Source organism: Tupaia chinensis, unplaced genomic scaffold, assembly GCF_000334495.1.
Source record: "Tupaia chinensis unplaced genomic scaffold, TupChi_1.0 Scaffold145870_1, whole genome shotgun sequence".
Lineage (NCBI taxonomy): Eukaryota > Metazoa > Chordata > Mammalia > Scandentia > Tupaiidae > Tupaia > Tupaia belangeri.
Window position 1 is genome coordinate 1,269,686 of NW_006205727.1, and position 20,435 is coordinate 1,290,120.

The 20,435-nt window shown below is 34.5% G+C and overlaps 1 protein-coding gene across 1 annotated transcript in view; it reads right to left on the bottom strand.

The window, feature by feature from the left end:
• ADAMTS20 (ADAM metallopeptidase with thrombospondin type 1 motif 20) overlaps positions 1-20,435 on the bottom strand; it is a 183,356-nt gene that overhangs the window by 61,655 nt on the left and 101,266 nt on the right. Inside the window, exon 28 of the mRNA XM_006168548.1 lies at positions 18,377-18,553. Within this exon, the coding sequence (XP_006168610.1) occupies positions 18,377-18,553 (177 nt within the window). The remainder of the gene's footprint in view (positions 1-18,376; positions 18,554-20,435) is intronic.

The window sequence follows — 20,435 nt, forward strand, 5'->3', positions numbered from 1 at the left end:
ATGTACAGGGCCAGTCTGGCCTAGAGGTAAGGCAGCTGAATATCGCGTGGCTGACTATGTAGTTCAAGTCCTGTACTTGGTGATTTGAAAAACACGTGGCATGCCCAAAATCCAAAAAAAAAAAAAAAAAAAAGGAGGAAGAGAGGGGGAGGAGAGTTGTGGCATGAGGAGAGCTTTCTCACTTTCCTTCTCCATCTCTCTCTCTAGTTAATGCATGTGCCCTTTGGCAACTTTAAATCAAACAAAGCAGAATATACAAGGAACTCAAACAGCTCACCAACAAAAAAAAATAATAAATTACAATTTAAATAATGGGCAACTTATCTGAACAGACAGTTCTTGAAGGAAGACACACATATGGCCAAAAAATACATTAAAAAATGATTTACATCACAAGTTATCAGAGAAATTAAATTAAAACCACAATGAAGTATCACCTCACCCAAGTATTTTTTGTATGTGTGTGTGTATGTATGAAGAAAAACAGGTGATGTTGATGTAGTGGAGAAAGAGGAACTCTTATGAACCATTGGTAGAAAAGTAAATTAGTACAGCCATTATGGAAAACAGTGTGGTGGTTCCTCAGAAAACTGACAAATCTATCTTATGATCCAGTAACCTCACTAGATATCCCCCCCAAAAGAAAAAAAGAAAAAAGGAAATCTTTTTGTTGAAGACACATCTAAACTCCTAAATTTATTGCAGCATTATTCACAACAGCTAAGATACGGAATCAAGCTAAGTGCCCAAAACCTGATGAATGGATTAAGAAAATGTAGTGTACATAATCATTAGAATATAATTCATCCATAAAGTGGATGAATGCCTATCATTTAAAGCCTCAAGGAGGGACCTGGATAAAATTATGCCAGGCACTGAAAGTATAATAGAATAACTAAGGTTGGTGGCAATTCTAAGTATATTTCAAGATTGCTACAAGAGGGAATTTTGAATATTCAAAACACAAAATAATGACAAATGTTTGAGATGATGGGGATGTTTAGCTACCTGACAAGATCATTATACATTGTACACATATATTAAAAAGATGCCCACTATACCCAACATATATACAATTAATATATGTCAATTAAAACTATGATTTAAAAAAGACAAATAATTCATTACACAGTTTGGGAAGTAAGAAAGTTGCCCATAAAATAAAAACCAAAAGACAGAGGTAGGAAGGATGAAAACAAGAAAATTAGTGAACCAACCAAAGAATTTCAATATTCACCTAGAAAGAGTTTAAGGAAGAATTTTTAAAAATGGTTGCATAGAAATTATCAAAGACATAATACAACAATTTTTCTCAACACAAGTCTCTTTAATGAAAGAGTCTACAGAATGTCTAGTAAATTGAGTTTTAAACACATACACACACACACAGAATCACTGTCATTTCACCAAAAGGCATCAGAATGACCGGCGTAAAGAGAAAATAGCAAAAGATTCAGTGGCACGGGCCTAAGAAAAAAGGCACATGCAAGGATCAGGAATCAGAATCATGTCAGGCTTCCCAATAATAGTTCAGAATGCTAGAGGAAAGCAAGGTACTGCCTTGAACACTTTAAGAGATTATTTTCAAGCTAGAATTCTTTAGCCAGTCAATTAGTGAAATATAAAAATTAACTAAAGACATTTTCAGATTTGTAGAGATGAAAAAATGTGCCTTTTTGGGGGGACTATTTTTTAAGTATGTTTATTTCTTCCCTGAGGGAGGGAGAAAGAGAGAAAGGACACGACACTGTCAACAGTCTTGATACTACAATTCATTCATCTCCAGCCTCAGCTAGCTCCATATCACTGGCCATGTGTGCCATGTACTTAGGGAGGTCCCTGCATGTAAACCTGAAACCTTCTCATGTGGTCCATCCTGTAGAACATCACATTCTGTTGTGCCATCAACCAATCTCTCACTTTTCTTTTTGAAGAAAGGTATAGGGAGAAGTATTTTGGTATAAGAGATTAAGGGAAATATATGTGATGTAATAAAACTGATCACAACCAAGGACTGAAAAGACTTCACAGAATGAGAGAATAGCACAGTGGAGTTAAGTTTACCTAGGCCATACCAGATAAAGAAGACTGAGGTAGGTGAAGGTGTCTCTTGGAGAAGTCTAAAAAAGAGGAAATGTCTGAGCATTTAGAAAAAAAAAATCAGTCAGAGATGTTTTTATCTATCTGTTCAAGTATTTGAGAGGAAAAAATAGCATTTGGACCATTAAAAAATAAAACCAAATTTTAAAATGAGGCAATTATTAACTCCAGGAAAAGCAAAAAGTTGTACAGAAAGGAACAGTTTTTCCAAGTGTATACACTAATTGGCTCCACACTGCATACACTGACTGACTGAATCAAATGTTTATGGAAGATGAATTGTAGAATTAATCATTTAAGCAAGAGAACTAAATCCTCGAACTCTATAAAAGAAAATCCAGAGGTATTTTTTATTATAGCAAGAAATAGAAAAAGCTATTATTTAAAAATATAGAGGTACCAAGAGACATAGATGATTAGATTAGGAATTACTTCTAGAGTAGGAAAGGCTGGAACAGGAAATAGTTATTTTTCTTTTAGTCTTCACCACCTTTTTTTAAACAACATATATGTATTAAGACTTCATTAAAAGCTATAATAAATGAAGTCTTGTTCATTAGCAGAAATTAATGTCAAACTGGAGGTTATCTCTAGAGGTATGGCCTAGAGCTCTGGCTTCACTCTGCTGTGGAGGACACTATTAACTGCTTTTTTTAAATGATTTTTTAGTTCACATTATTTGGCCAGAGAAAGACAGCAAGAGAGACGGAAAGTGAGAAAGCAAGCCACCAGGTCCAGGACTCGAACCACTGTTGGCCATGTGGGAGTCCAGTGCCTTAACCACCATGACACCTGCTGACCCTGGACACTATTAATTACGTTTTGAAGACATGAAAAACATGTTTCCCAATTTATTTGTGTCACAAAGTTGGTAGGATTTATTAAAAAGTTGAATGTGAGAATAAAAATGAAAATTAGATGAGTCCAAAGGTCAGCTAGTGGCACAGTGGTAACATGCTACATGATGCTGAACCTGCATGAAGTCTTCAGTTCTCATCCTGCAGCAGCCTCCTTATGCATGCCAGGTGCACACACATGGCATGATCTAGACTGACTGAGGCTGGGGATGGATTACAGTGTGCAGACCCTATTAGGAGTGTCCACCTCTCTCTTGTTTCTCTATTTTTCTTTCATGGAAGAAATAAATAAACTTTTAAAAATTCAGGCTATCATAAGAAAAATAAAAGTTCTAAACCACTATAACACCTGCCGGCACTGAACTCCCACATGACTGATCACAGTTTGAGTCCTAGACCTAGTCACTTGAAACTTATACCTTGCACGTATATGTGCGAGCCCAAATTCCTGAGAAAAGAATGGAGGAGGAGGTTTGCCGCATGGCCTTCCCCCCTGGGGGATGATTTCTTGCTTTCTGTCTCCCTGCAAGCACATGTGCCCTGGACCTAAAATCTCTCTCTCAAAAAAAAAAAAACACAAAACAAATAAACAAAAACTATCGAGGATAAATAAAATCTGATATAATTACAATATCATATGATGCACATACAGTTATACTGATTTTTAAATCAGTATATAAAAACTGAAATTTGATGCAATGTGGGTCATTCATGACATAACAAGGGTAACAATATTCTTTATAGCCACATTCTTTACACTTAGGCCATTTTACTAATGAATAAAATTCTGGATATTGTATTTTGAGACTGTAGAGTGAGAACTCAGTTGCTTTAACATTTTTATCTGAAAGGTGTGTTTTCACAAACTTCAAATGCATACATGCAACAAAGTCCTTTTAAATATGCAATCTACTTTATGTGAATGGTATAGAGTTGAATATTCTTTAGTCCTACAAAAATAACACAGAAAGCAAAGCTGCACGTGATAGATTTCTTTCCTCCACATTTCTGTTGTTGTGACTGTACAGGATAGCCTGTGGATCGGCAGAGATAAGAACTTCTAGTCTCATCTAAGATTGAGACCTTGACAATTTTAACAACAACAAAACTGCTTAAATGGAGACATTTGATCAACTCTTCATGAGCCAGCTCCCAGAGAGGAAAAGTCCAAGAGGGACAGAGGAGCCTTGACTCATCTTCCCTATTTCTATATGTAAATGTTCTCTTTTGAGGCCCATAAATAAACAATGATAAGACAATGAAAACCCTTTCAGGTTGGCAACATACATATAATTTTTTATTAGTGTGGCAGTATAAGTCTCCTTTCATTCTTACAACTTCCTAAAAAGAATATATTCTGTTTTCACTTTATCATTCATACAATATATACTTTAGTTCTCACATTATATTTACTGAGATCCCAAACAGAATGATTATAATCATTAACAACACAAAATGCTTCTTGATTCTATCTAATAAATATTACTATACTGGGTTTATCATGGGCAAAATCTACATGATAGAAGAAGTGAACTCCCCTGAATATATGTTTGTACCCTGAAAAACTTATGAACTAGAAACAGAAATAGCTCTACTACAGATTTTGTCTAATCATATTAATGATTATACTAAAGTGGAAATATGCCTACTAGCTACAGTATTTCAAGTATGGTGTTATTAATATTATAGAATCTGTGTACTTACTATTAATAATTATCCCATTAAAAGAATATGTCTCAAAAATAATAATTTAAGTAGATATTTTAGTAGTCTATACTTTATGATTAAATATCTAAATTTGTTTTTATAAAACTGGTTCTTTTTCCTTTGAAAAATCTAAGACTAAGAGAGATAGAGAAGCCTTACCTGATTACCATCCCTATTTCTAGATGTAAATGTTCTCTTGAGGCCCATTAGTAAACAATGATGAAACAATGAGAATGTCAAATTGATAGTTAAAGCACATAAAAAAGCTAACAATGATGAAACTTAACTCTCAAACAGAAAATTCATTTTTCTTTTCAACTCTTGAGGACTCTTTCCTATCCCACACCCAAGCACACTTCCTAGCTCTTTCCTCTGAACTCACATGACTGTGTGTGTAGAAATAATAAGTGTATGTGTGTGTGTGTGTGTATTTATATACTTGCTTTTACACATTTTTTACCCACTGTAATACAAACTGTGTCCTGATTCCTTCCTAGTTGTATACCCCACATCCAGTGGTTTCTAACACAAAGCAACTGCTATATAAATATCTAGTAAATGAATAAACTTAATAAAAATTCATGAAGATTATAAATCAGGTATTTTGTATCTTTTTAAGAAAACACTTGGGCAGGGATTGGATAACTGTTCTCTTAATTAAATCAGTAGAGCAAAGTAGCATGTCTCCTCTCCTCAAAATTTACTGTTTCAGACAGTTAAAAATGAAATTTCATTATGCATATATGCCATCAATTCTCTGAACACAAAAGCGTGCTGTTCCATCCATATCTGTTCACTACAATCCTCTCTGAGTCTCCCATCTATTCACCCAATGAGAAATACAGACACCATTATGTCAACAGCTGGTACCCCAAGTATTAATACTAGACTGCAGTAAGGTGTGCCATTCCTCTAAAGTTCAAGAGCAAATAAACAATGATACTTATTATCAGAAAAGGAATTACTGGGACTAGCAGTTAGCATAATGGCTATGTCACTGGACTCTCATGTAGTCGACCACAGTTCGAGTCCCGGACCCGGTGTCTTAAACTCACGCCAGGCATGTGTGCGTGTGTGCCCAAGATCCCGAGAGGAGAATGAAGAAGGGATTGCAGCATGGCCATCCCCCCTGGGGGGTGATTTCTCACTTTCTGTCTCTCTGTCTCTCTCTGTCTGTTTTGCGAGCACACACACCCTATAGCAAAAAAGAAAAAAAAAAGAAAAGTAATTACCTTTTGGGGGGTCAGTAACTGCAAAAGAGCACATGAGAAAATTTCTGGGATGCTGATTTTTAGGGGGAACTAGTAACACAGGTGTGGTCACTTTAGAAAATTCATTGAACTGCACCATTATGACTTAAAGTCTTGCAAGAAGTCTCATTTCCATAAAGTTTGGTTAAAGAAGAAAAGCAAGCCCCAGTCTATATTGATTTTCTTATTCTAGAGTTTAACTTATTGAAGTAGATCTTGTTTCAGGTTGTCCAATGTAGTATGTATTTATTATTATTTATTTATTTTTTGGAGAGGTTTTTGCTATAGGGCATGAGCTCACCAGAGAGACAGAGACAGACAGAGAGACAGAAAGCAAGAAATCACCCCCCCAGGGGGTATGGCCATGCCGCAATCCCTTCTCCTCCATTGTCCTCTTGGGATTTTAGGCACACATGCATACGCGCCCGGCATGAGTTTAAGCCACTGGATCCAGGACTTGAACTACAGTTAACTACATGGGAGTTCAGCAACATAGCCATTACACTAACTGCTGGTTCCCCAATGTATTAGTAGCTTTTTCTACTGTATTTAGATTTTTAACTCTTTGAGAAAAGGGAGTAGGTACTTATATAAGAAGTGATAATGATAAGCAAAACATATTGAGCCTTTATGCAATTGGGCCTATGCCAATTATTTATTATTGCTCTTTATTATTTATTTTTATTTATTTATTGATTTTTTGAGAGACTTATGCTACAGGGCAGGCATGTGTGCTCATTGGAGAGACAGAAAGAAAGCAAGAAATCACTCCCTTGCTCCTGGTGGAATTGCCACACCACAATCCCTTCCCCTTTTTTTCTCCTCTTGGGATTTTGGACATGTACACACATGCACACGGCATGAGTTTTAAGCTGTCGGATCTGGGACTCAAATCGTGTTTGACTATGTGAGAATCCAGTAACAAAACTATTATGCTATCTGCTGATCCCTTATTGCTCAATTTTTATCAAAATCTCTTCTTTTTAGGCAATTACTATTTTCATTCTAAAGAATAATTATAATTGTTAAATAACTTGCCAGAGGTCATTCATTAAACTAGGAGTCTTGATTCTCAACTCAAATTCAGGTACTCTAACATCACAGCACTTAATCTTACCGCAAGGTTGAGTACAAACCTAATATTTAATATTTTAGCAGGGTTAATAATGGCTTTTATGAATTCTTTATAAAATTTGACATTTCTCTTGAAGTTAATACATTCTCTCACATAAGATACTCTAATACAAAATCTTACACAACATTAAAACGGCGCCTTGTACTGCTGTCTGTAATCCTAGTGCCCTCTGACTTCCTTCTTCACTCATTGCCCTATTGTTTCTTTTTTTAAGTTTGCTGGAGGGAACATGTGCTTGAGGGAGAAAGAGAGAGAAGGCACTCCCTCCCTCCAGGGGAAATGACTATGCCACAATCCCTTCTTTTCCATTGTCCTCTGTGAATTTGGCATATTCATGCACACATGCCTGGCATGTTCTATCAGCTGCCCAGTCCAGGACTAACTGCACAGCCCGCCAAGTGGAATCCAGCGGTCTACCACCATGCCACTGGCTGGCCCCAGATGTATTACTCTCAAGTCCAAATTTCAACAATTCTAAAATTATCTGTAACTTGTCTCAGCTGTATTTTCTTGACTACAAATTTCTTTACAAAATGTTCATTAACACATCTTTTTCTCCCATCTTCGGATGCTGTCCCCCCAACAACAGCCCCATTAATCCACCAGCTGCTTCAACTTTACCCACTTTGAGTGCTCTGGATGAGTAATACATAAATATCTAGTAAACAACCAAGCAAATGTCCCCTAAATTCTCATTTTAAGGTTTCAAAAGAGACCCCTCTTGGTTCCTCATCTCGTCATATTTTCAACTTGTTCACATCTTATGAGAAGGGCCCGTGAGTCTTCCTAAAACATATCTCTGATCCCTGCTCCAAAATATCCAATAGTCTTTCTGTACCTATAGAATTTTTTTAAAAATTTTAAGATCTTTTAACCATGTTCCTCTTTAATCTCCGAATGGCTCCAACTCACATGCCTAATTTTATGCCCTTCCCTTATCTCTCCCATGTCATTCTCAGAAAGTGGTTTGTCACACAAGATGTCAAATTTAACTTTTTCCCAGCCTGTGACCACTCCAGATGGTCTCCTACTTCCTTCTCCATTCAAATGCTGTCTACCCTGAAAGTCTTGGAACTATGCCTTCACCTCCATACATCTTCATATCTCTATATTTGGATGTGTATTTTCTGGCTTTCCATATCTCTTTTTGCCTTGTTAGTTAGTAGTGTGGATACTGAATTTCCCCTGGACAGTGAGTCCTTTGAAACAGTATGCCATTACTATTCATCTTTAGTTTTCTGATTCCCACCCTGGCGTCTAAAATAGACAAGCTCTCAATAATCCTGAGTACACTGATGGATGCATTTTGGGCACCTCTGTGGCCACCATCCCCTTTATAATTGCTTCTAAAGCTCCTGAGTTTCCCTGGGAAACAACAGCAAATTATCAAAATCCCAGGAAGATCACAAATAATACATAAATATCTTAGACAATCACTTTCAAGTTCAATTAAGAACTAGTAAGGAAGAATGTAGTATATGATTTTGGCAATAATGATTTAGTTCTAACACATATATTAAAACTTTTATTATATATCATATTATATAGATATATCAAAGGTCACGTTACAACATGTGAAAAAAATGTACCTTCCTAGATATGCCCTAATAGATACAGAAATTGATGTATCAGTCACATTTGGGAGTGAGAGATGATAACTAGGAAGCAGTTGATGGTGTCCACACAAACAAGTTATCTATTTCCAATCTTTACTTAGTAATTTGAGGTTTCAGAAATGTTAATGTACATTTACGACTCCTAGGACCTAAGCACATAAGCCAATCTTTCAAATGTACAGCTCAGAGATGGCAAGGTAATTCTCTAGAGTGTCAAAACTATTTTTAAAAAACTTCTATCTGTACTTATTTAAGAGTAGAAGAACGTAAGCAAGCTTTCCTATATGGGGCTTTGGTCAATCTGATGCACAACATATAGAATATATTAGGTTTCCCAACAGAAGGAGGTCGTCACTCCACCATTTGCTTCCAAAGTCCTCACTGCAGTTCACAAGTTCACACATGCCCCTCAGGAGGACACATTCATTATATTACACATTGAAATACACAATCCTCCAATGAGGCACAAAGCCATGACATGCTGCTGCTGCCGAAGGTGGTGGTGGTTTGCATTTATTTTGGTTTTAAGCACAGAGATTTGCTGGTTATGTTCAAACTCATAATGATGCATTACTAATTTTTCCATTACAAAAAAGATGATTGTCTCAAATTTGTATTTTATTTGATTATTTATCTTTCCTTTTTCTTTCTTTTTTTAAAGAGGCTTTTGCCTTAGGGGTCATCAGGTGGCGTGGTGGTTAAGGGCACTGGACTCACACATGGCCAAATGTGGTTTGAGTCTCAGACCTGGCAGCTTGCTTTCTCATTTTTCCTCTCTGTCTCTCTCACTCTGTCCCTCTCAGATCAAAAATAATGTTCAATAAAATAACTCTTCAAAAAAAAAAAAAGTTATTGCCTTAGGGCACATTGGCTTGCTGGGGAGAGACAGAGGCAGTAAGAGGGAAAGTGAGAAGGAGGATTACCACTTTGCAATCCCTTCTCCTCCCTGGATTTTGGGCATGCACACACACACAAACACACACACACCAGATGTGATTACAAGCCACTAGATCCTGGACTTGAACCACAGTCAGCCATGTGGGAGTCCAGGGACATAACTGCTACACCACCTGCTGGCCCCTGATCATTTCTTTTGATAAACATATGATACTCCATATCTACCCTATAAGGTAAGGGAGATATTTAAGAGTGGAGAGAAAGCAATTATATTTAGAAAATTCTTACCTTAAAGATAGATCAGTTTCAAACATTTGGAAATGTTTCTTGTGTTACATAATATTATCAAGCGTATACATTTAAAACTTTTTAGTGAAATTTTCTGATCTGTTTAAAATGACTACCAAATTGTTCAAAGTTTCACTGAGTTTTAAAACTATTAAAATATAAAACTTTTTTTCAAGAACTGAATGACATTATGGCAGATGGGAATTTTGTGGGGCAAATTTCAAATTTATTTTAATAATTGATAAATTGTTTTTAAAATAAATTACAAGTACATAACTGGAACATTTATGATAAACTTTCCTATTTGGTGTATTTTTATGAGATTAAAATTTTTCAGCTCTGTAAGCTACTGAAACAACATATTAACCATATTTTTAAACTGCTATCACACAGTGTTAATCTAGGATTTTCAAAACTAATGAAATATATTCTACTACTTTTTTTTTTTTTGGTAGATTTTTGCTATCAGGCGCATGCACTCACCAGAGAGCCAGAGAGCCAGAGAGCCAGAAAGTGAGAAATAACCCTTCCAAGGTGGATGGCTACACCACAATCCCTTCTCTCTCATTTTTTAGGATCTTGGGCACACATGCACATATGAAAATGTTTCTTGTATTACATAATAAACTTTTTTCCATTACAAAAAAGATGATTGTCTCAAATTTGTATTTTATTTGATTATTTATCTTTCCTTTTTCTTTCTTTTTTTAAAGAGGCTTTTGCCTTAGGGGTCATCAGGTGGCGTGGTGGTTAAGGGCACTGGACTCACACATGGCCAAATGTGGTTTGAGTCTCAGACCTGGCAGCTTGCTTTCTCATTTTTCCTCTCTGTCTCTCTCACTCTGTCCCTCTCAGATCAAAAATAATGTTCAATAAAATAACTCTTCAAAAAAAAAAAAGTTATTGCCTTAGGGCACATGTGCTTGCTGGGGAGAGACAGAGGCAGTAAGAGGGAAAGTGAGAAGGAGGATTACCACTTTGCAATCCCTTCTCCTCCCTGGATTTTGGGCATGCACACACACACAAACACACACACACCAGATGTGATTACAAGCCACTAGATCCTGGACTTGAACCACAGTCAGCCATGTGGGAGTCCAGGGACATAACTGCTACACCACCTGCTGGCCCCTGATCATTTCTTTTGATAAACATATGATACTCCATATCTACCCTATAAGGTAAGGGAGATATTTAAGAGTGGAGAGAAAGCAATTATATTTAGAAAATTCTTACCTTAAAGATAGATCAGTTTCAAACATTTGGAAATGTTTCTTGTGTTACATAATATTATCAAGCGTATACATTTAAAACTTTTTAGTGAAATTTTCTGATCTGTTTAAAATGACTACCAAATTGTTCAAAGTTTCACTGAGTTTTAAAACTATTAAAATATAAAACTTTTTTTCAAGAACTGAATGACATTATGGCAGATGGGAATTTTGTGGGGCAAATTTCAAATTTATTTTAATAATTGATAAATTGTTTTTAAAATAAATTACAAGTACATAACTGGAACATTTATGATAAACTTTCCTATTTGGTGTATTTTTATGAGATTAAAATTTTTCAGCTCTGTAAGCTACTGAAACAACATATTAACCATATTTTTAAACTGCTATCACACAGTGTTAATCTAGGATTTTCAAAACTAATGAAATATATTCTACTACTTTTTTTTTTTTTTTGGTAGATTTTTGCTATCAGGCGCATGCACTCACCAGAGAGCCAGAGAGCCAGAGAGCCAGAAAGTGAGAAATAACCCTTCCAAGGTGGATGGCTACACCACAATCCCTTCTCTCTCATTTTTTAGGATCTTGGGCACACATGCACATATGAAAATGTTTCTTGTATTACATAATAAACTCACCCGGCATGAGTTTTAAGCCACCAGGTCCAGGACTTGAACCACATAGAAGTACAGCGACATAGCCATTACACCATCTGCTGGTCCTGCTATTCTATTATTTTTTTAAAACTGTAGTGTAAATCGACAACCCTTAGAATGGGAGAAAACTTCTGTTAACTGTGCCTCAGATAAGGGACTGATAACCAGAATACACAGGGAACTCAATCAGCTAACCCAGAAGAAAATGATCAATCCAATTAAAAGATGAGAAAATGAGCTGAATGAACAACTCTCTAAGGAAAACATAGGAACAGCCAAAAAGCATATGAAAAAATGCTCAACGTCCCTCACTGTAAGGGAGATATAGGTCAAAAGCACAATGAGATACCACCTAACCCCAGTCAGAATGGCGAAAATTAAAAAAACAAATAATGATAATTGCTGGAGGGGATGTGGTGAAAGGGGAACACTCCTACACTGTTGGTGGGAATGTAAATTGGTCCAGTCACTGTGGAGAATGATATGGAGGTTCCTCAAAGACCTTCAAACAGAACTACCATAAGATCCAGCAATTCCACTCCTGGGTATCTACCCAAAGGACAGGAGAGCACTCAGTTGGAAAAGTGCTAGCACATCTATATTCATTGCAGCCTTATTCACAATTGCTATGACATGGAACCAACCCAAATGTCCACAAACAGATGAATGGATTGAAAAATTGTGGCACATATACTCCATGGAATACTATTTAGCCATAAAAAACAAGGCCATGGAATTTGATAGAAAGTAGATGAATATGGAAGATCTGTTGCTGAGTGAAGTAAGTCAGGCTATGAAAGAGAGACATTGCATGTCTCCACTTAACATATACCGACTGTCTGCACTCTATGGTAGAGACTGAAAGACTGGAGAACATAAAAGTATTAAAAATTGTAATGGACACTAGAGATAAAGTGGAAAGAGACTGCGGGGGGGAAAGAGCATAGAAAATTTTGGGGGAAAATGGAGAGGTAAGACACTTGTGGGACACAAATAAGGTCTGTTATCTGTTGACGAGGATGTGTATGGTAGTCTCAACTGGGCTGGATTGAGGTGTATATCATGTTGGGTAAAGTCTTTTCACAATCTGAATGATATAGAGCAATTTAATATATGAACAATAATAAAATATATAAGTAAAATTTAAAAAAATAAAAAAGATAGTTACAACAGTTCAGCAAGAGAAAGTTTACCATTCATAAAATAAAAAAATTAATATAAACTATTCAATGTATCCTTTTAAATTCATATTTGTATAGGTAATATAAATCACATAATTCTATCTTAGTTTATGTATGAAATGTATAAATATATAATAAAAACGTAAGGGCACATGTTCAAAACTTTCTATAAGAAAAAAAGGATAAAAAATTTAGAAATCATGCAGAAAATGTCAGGCAACAGACATAAAAATATTAATGTCAGTGTTGCGATTAAGTAGAAACTAAAATGTGATTTTTTTTCAAATTACTAAAAGTTTGACACATAGGACTCCTAAAAAATTTGGTTATCTAAATATTCTAGCAACACTTAAAATATAAAACATCCCAATACATAATATACCAATACTGTAAAAAAAAAAAAAAACACAAAAAACTGAGAACAATTAACAACTTCTTTCTAAAAGGAACTATTGGCTGAAAATTTTGTTAAGTGTACTCCTCATTACTAATTCTTTAATTATTCCAGCTTAAGAATTTATAGACACTCTGGGTCTCTAGTATTACATATCACATGATTATTATAATGGGATAGAAATCCACCTTGTATTCTTCTGATCACCTATTTAATACATTCACTACAAATCATAAACTTCTCATATACAGAATGTGCTAGATTTACTTCTACCATCACAATGTACAATATGCAGTACATACTCATGATTTTTGGAAGAATCAGAAAATGCACTTAAGGACATAGGAATAAATGGCAACATGATATTTTTATGCAAGAAATATTTCTATGGTAATTTTAAATTTTATTTCAAAGATAGATTTCCAGGTAATTAATATGCTTACATGTGTCTTTTCCAAATTTAAGAAAATAATGAATTTCTGTAAAATTCTGAGTGTTTTTACTGAACACTCTACCTTACAGAGTCAAAATGAAGGAATGATGGTTTCTTGAAGCACTGCCCCACATAGTGCCTGTTTCCCCGGCTGCTGCTGGCCTCAGGAACAGCAGCAGTAACCTGTATCTCCCTGAAGGTATTTTACCTTGAGTGGGAGCTGGAGAGGATGGAGCAGCCTACACCCTCTGTTCCAACTCTGTGTCCTTTTGACAAACTGACAAACTGCAGATGTGTTAGGTGTGTGCTGTAATCACATGTTCACTTCTGAAAGTGTTTGCTACATTCCATCATACCGATTTAGCACAGAATATACTTTTTCTGCACAATTTCACAGAAGGGAATTTTTTTTTTTTTTTAAGGAAACAATTAGTACTCAATTTCAGAGGAATCAAGTATAAGCTTTCATTAAAAAAAAAAAAATTTTTCATTGAAAATAATAAAATTGCCAGAGGGCACATGTGTTTGTATGAGAGAGACAGAGAGGGAAAGTGAGATAGCACCCTCCATGGGGGATGGTCATGCTATAATCCTTTCTCCTCCTCCATCTCTCCCTCCTTTTAGGGTTTTGGGCATTCATTCATGCACATGTGCCTGGTTGTTGGGACTAGTACTTGAAGCAAGGAGTGGGCCACATAGGATCCAGCTCCTTTAATCACCATGCCACAGGCTGGCTCAACTTTCTCATTTTTTAGGAGTAAAAAAGGAAAAAATAATATTCTTACTCTTGTTGGATATCATCAACCCCAGAATACACTGTTATACAAGTTATTTGTTTACCAAATATGATTTCACCTATCCAGGGAATAAAAAAATGGATTGCTTTTAAAATGAGTGGGAAAATATAAATAAAAATTAAAATAAATGTACTTAAAGTCATTTACAGTTCAATCATATCACATGCAATGTCTCTTACTATATATGAAAGAGAAGAAAATGCAAAACTTTTACTCACCTTTTAAAGACTATCTTGGTCATAAGCACATCTATTTTTAACTTACTAAATACATTCATTTATATCATTGTTTTTTATTGTTTATAGAATATAAAAAGAAAAATACAAAAATTCTAGAACTTATAAATTGATAATTAAACAATAAATCTTATATTTTTAAGTTCCAATATTAGTTTCTACCAGGTATAATATTCGGAATAGAACAGTAGCTTATACATAAAAGTAAAATTATGAAAACATACACTAGTCAACAATTCAATGTTTAATCAAAGGAATTAACAAAATGTTATTTAAGAAAAATATCAACAAAAGAAAAAAGACTTTCAGTAAAATATGAGATCAGTGCGATGACTTAAAACACTTTAGGTATGGATTCAAAAATAAAAATACAACATACATATGAATTATGCAAAGCACAATGCCACAGCACATGCCATTAATAAACAAAGGTTAAAGTACAATCATTTCACATTAAGTTATCACAGAAATGTAGTCATTTATTAACAGACAACGGTTAAGATTTATTTATTTCTTTTGTTATTACAGCACAAGATTCCTCACAATATGGAGAAAATTTAAATGTACTCTTACAACTTTCTAAATATTTTAAATGATTTTACACTTCATATTTTCATTTTGCTTTAAAAGGTTTCCAATATTTTATATTATTCATTCATTCATACACACGCGCACACACACACACACACACACACGCTCCTGATTTTCTAACAGTGAACAGAATGTGTTGTAATTCAATGTAGCGATAAAAGAATATTAATCTGATAGATTGATGAGAGGTATTCTGAAGTTTGGCTAATTAGTAACACTGAAAGAGGTAAAGTTATATCTAGTTTTGACAACAAAACTTCAGATCCCCTAAACCCTTTTAATATAAAAGGCTAATTTAACAAATAAATATTCTTCATATAATGAAAGAAATCAAGGCACTCTAATATTTATGTACATTACACATATAAAAAGTAAATAAATAAATTTGTAGAAATTCTGATAAACATTTATAGTGATTTTAAAAAGTAATCATCTTCAACTTATCAAAACAAATATTACAGCTTTTCATTAGTGCAAAAACTGAATTATTTGATGCACTTTTGGAATAGACATGTCATAAACACTGAAGAATTCTGCACTTCGAACTATTTTGTAAAAATTTGTGACCGTTATTGTTCTCTGGATCTTGTGAGGTTGAAAAGTCATCTATGAACATTCCCGTTTTTAACTGACATCATTTAAGGACAAAAATAGCATGATGCAAAAATACTGAAATATCCTATTACATACATTCCAACACAAAATATGAACATTGTATGAATACCTTCGTGGATATGCAGAAAAGGTTGATAAACCATAAAGTGTTTTAAAATATCAAAGAATCAAAAACCTTTAAAACTGACCCATCAGGGATAATTGTAATTTTAATATAATACAGCACTAAGTAAATTTTTATGTTAAACTTAAAAAGCGTTATAATGTCTTTTAAAGAGAACAAAGGTCAGCACACTTTTCCCAGAAAGGGTCAAATAGTAAATATTTTAGGTTTTGTAGGCAATACCGTTTCTATTGCAGCTAATCAACTCTGCTATTTTAGTTCAAAGCCAGCCTTAGATAATACAAAAACAAATGTGCATGACTATGTCCAATGAATCTTATTTACAAAACTAGGCAATGGACCAGATTCATCCATAGGTCATTGTTTGCTGACCCCTGTTTTAGAAAATCTGACTCAAGATTCTTCATTTGGGTTGCTACAATAAGTAGCACAAAGCAGGGTACATAAATAAATGTTTAATGCTTTATAAATTAAGGTCATGAATAAGTAGGAAAAATAAAATCTTAGTGATCAGAAACAAATGCCACTACAATTAGACCTCTATACTGATTAAGATCCTATTTTCCTAACTGGGTCAAAATTGTATAAAGGCAATCCATAGCCTTATTAAGAATTAGTTTGCCAACTAAAACCAATAAATCGAAAGAAAATATAACAGAGAGAGATAGCAAGTAGAAAGTGAATTTCCAATTTAAGATGGTTAATAAAATTGATGTATATTTATGGTGAATTCCAACAGTATTTTAAATCTTCCCAAGTAGACTACTAACTTAGGAATTAAAAAAAAAGTTTTTAAATTTCTGAAGCACAGTGCCTCGGATATAGCAGATGATCAGTAAATATTGGGTCATCAGTAAAGTCATAACACATTTTTATGTAGAGAAACAGAAATATACATCATAACTTTCATGATGACCCAATATTTATTAAATACATGAATTCTCTCATGGAAAAATATGTATTTTGTTAGTTCTTAGAACATAATGGTCCTCTAAAGCAGCAATTTTACATTAAGATCCTCCCATAAAATTAAAATATCCTGTTGTTTTTATATCATCAGTAATTCTTTGACTGAAAGGGTGAACTTCTGCCTGAACCAGAACTTAATCTACTCTTCAAATAGCATGACTTGAAATGGGTTTACATCTCCTTATAAAGGTTTGGCTTGGGAAAAACCAAGCACAGGATCAAGGGTTGGTTATAAAACTGGATTACAATTATTTTCCAAATAAAGAATTATTTAACTTTATAAATTTAATTATAAACAGATAATATATTCAAAATCAGTTTTTCTACCTAAAAATAGTACACTTGAGTGTTCATGACTTAAAGACTAATAGTGATCAAAATGTTAATTTTAATGTATTTATACATTAATGATTACAGTCTGGATATATGAAAAAATACTAGAGAAATAAACCATTAACAAAATTTGTGTATTTTGCTTATGGTTTCAAAAAAATAACAAAATAGAAAATCAAAATATTCCCAAGCCAAAATAACTCCACACAGTGGATGAAATGAATATTAATATAAATTATGCAAATCATGCATATCCATGATGTATATAACTGTAAACAATTAATTTACTTTATGTAAGTAAATTTCTCTATCTTCTCTGAAATATAATATTTTCACATTTCCAAACAAAATAATAAGTTTAACAATGATAAAAACAAGTTTAAAGAATGTTATTTGGTTTGGGATCAGTTATTGGACACTGACGGACAAAAGCCACATACGATTATATGCTCAAACAAGACAAAGCCTTAATTTGCCACTGTTACAAGAGCAATGTTAACATTACATACAAATGTAAATAGTAAAACATTTCTGATTAATTAGAAGACAAGTCAACAATGTAGTGGAGAAAAGGATTTCTATTAGAACGGTGCCATGGCTCAAAATTCACATATCAAAAAATAAATATATATAGAACTATTTTATTTATATATATATATATACACACACACACATATATATACATATATGTACATGTGTATACATACATATATACCAATATATGTATGTATGTGTGTGTGTGTGTGTATATATATATATATATATATAACAGTACTTAGAATGGTTTCTTCTTCCAAACAACTAAAACTAATAACACAAGTCTACAGGGCCAATGGTCTGCTTAAAAAAAAAAAAAAAATCAGAGATGATATAGTGTGTGCATTCCACAATTGATGAAGAGAGGAAATTAAAGGAAAAGAGATATAGTAAAACAAAACAAGGTAAGAACAAGAACACTAGCGTACCGACTTCCACGGTCCCCGATGCCAGGATGCAGCATCAGGGCAAGCATGCATGTGACACTGAACCATACTAGGTGGCTTCTTCAGCACTTCACAGTTGTCTTCTTGGGAGATTTGGCCATTGGGAAATTGACATATTACAAATCTTGACTTGATTCCTCCTCCACATGTTTGTGTACACTAAAAACAAGAACAGGGAAATGCAAAATTATGTAGCTTTAAAGAGAGTATTACGTTGCTTTATTCGATGTTCAAATATGACTAGTAATGCAAGAATTTAAAGTTTACCCTTCCTAATTCTCAACATTTCTTCCTGGGTAAAAATAGGTGAAAGTTTTAATTCCATGATTAAAAATAACTGACAACATTTTCAGTAGTTGACATCATTTTTAGTATAGATAGATAAAATTATAGATAGATAAGGGAACAACTTCTATATTGCAGGGTGAATAAAGTTAATAATTTATTACTTATCACAGAGTAACTAAAAAAGAGGATTCTAAATGTTCCAAATACAAAGTAATAACAAATAATTGAGATGATGGATATATTAATCACCCTGATTTAATCATCACAATTGTATTCTTGTACTAAAAAATCACATTGTACTTCACAAATATGCAAATTATTATATGCCAATTGAATAAGATATCAAGGGTCTATGAGATACTGGTGGCAGGTCAATTTAGAAACAAAATTGATTTACCTAAGCAATGGGTATTAATTACAAAATGTGTGGTATCCAATCGATTACTATGTTGCCATGGAAGTTGGTAAGGTAGATTTAATTTTATAATTATGGATGATGCACAATATAATATTATATGAAAACAGCAGGTAGAAAAGCAGTAATATATAATGTGAACTTATCTCTAAAACCATTATATAGAGCAAAAAACGCTAACAGGAAATAAACCAAAATGCTAAAAGTTCTTATCCATTCCTAATTTCGTATATGATTTGAAATTATTTTAAAGAGAGATTTTTGTAATAGGGTGTGTTTACTGGCCAGAGAGACAGAAAGGGAGAAACTACTTTCCTCCAGGGGTATGGCCATGACACAATCCCTTCTCCTCCATTCTACTGTCAGGATTTAGGTCTGCATGCACATGTGCCCAGCATGAGTTTTAAGCCACTGGGCCGGGGACTTGAACTGTGATCGACTATGTGGGAGTCCAGCAACATAAACATTATACCATCTGCTGGTCCCATGATTTGAATTTTTGAGATAAGCATGTTTAAATTCAGAAATAAAAAAATACTAGGAAAATAAAAGTGCATTTTTAAAATGTACTTCATATTTGGGACCAGCAATTGATGTAATGGTTACGTCGCTGGATTCCCACATGGGAGTATATAAACATGGAATATATATTTTCTATCATAAATGAGTGACTTAAGCTATAGTAGGATATCTATTAAAAGAATATGGGCTCTGCAGATGGAGTAAGGGTGACATCGCTGGACTCCCACATGGCCAACCACAGTTCAAGTCCTGGACCTGGAGGTTTGAAACTCACACTGGGCACATGTGCTTGCATGCTCACGATCCTGAGGAGGATGGAGGAGAAGGGATTGGAGGGTGCCCATCTCCTCTGGGGAGTGATTTCTCACTTTCTGTCTCTCTCTGTCTCTACAGTGAGTGCACACGCACTAGCAAAAATATTTCCTTTTTTTAAAAAAAGGAATATGGTGAACCAACTCTATGATCTGATGGTTAGGGCTGCTGGATCTTAGATGGCCAATCACATGGCTCAGGATCCAGAGGCTTGAGAAACATGCTGGATGTGTGTACATGTATGATGAAAGTCCTCTAAGAAGGGACAGATGGGGCAGAGGGGATTGTGGCATAGCCATGTCTTATATGAAATTCTTTCTCCTATCCCTGTCTCTTCATCTCCTTCTGGTGAGCACATGTTCCTTCTAGCATCAAGAAAATAAAAATAAAGAGATGATAGAGTTAGTCCTTAAGGGGACATACTAGATAGGGACCAGCAGTTAGCGTAATGGCTATGTCGCTGGACTCCCACGTAGTCGACCGCGGTTCGCGTCCCGGACCCGG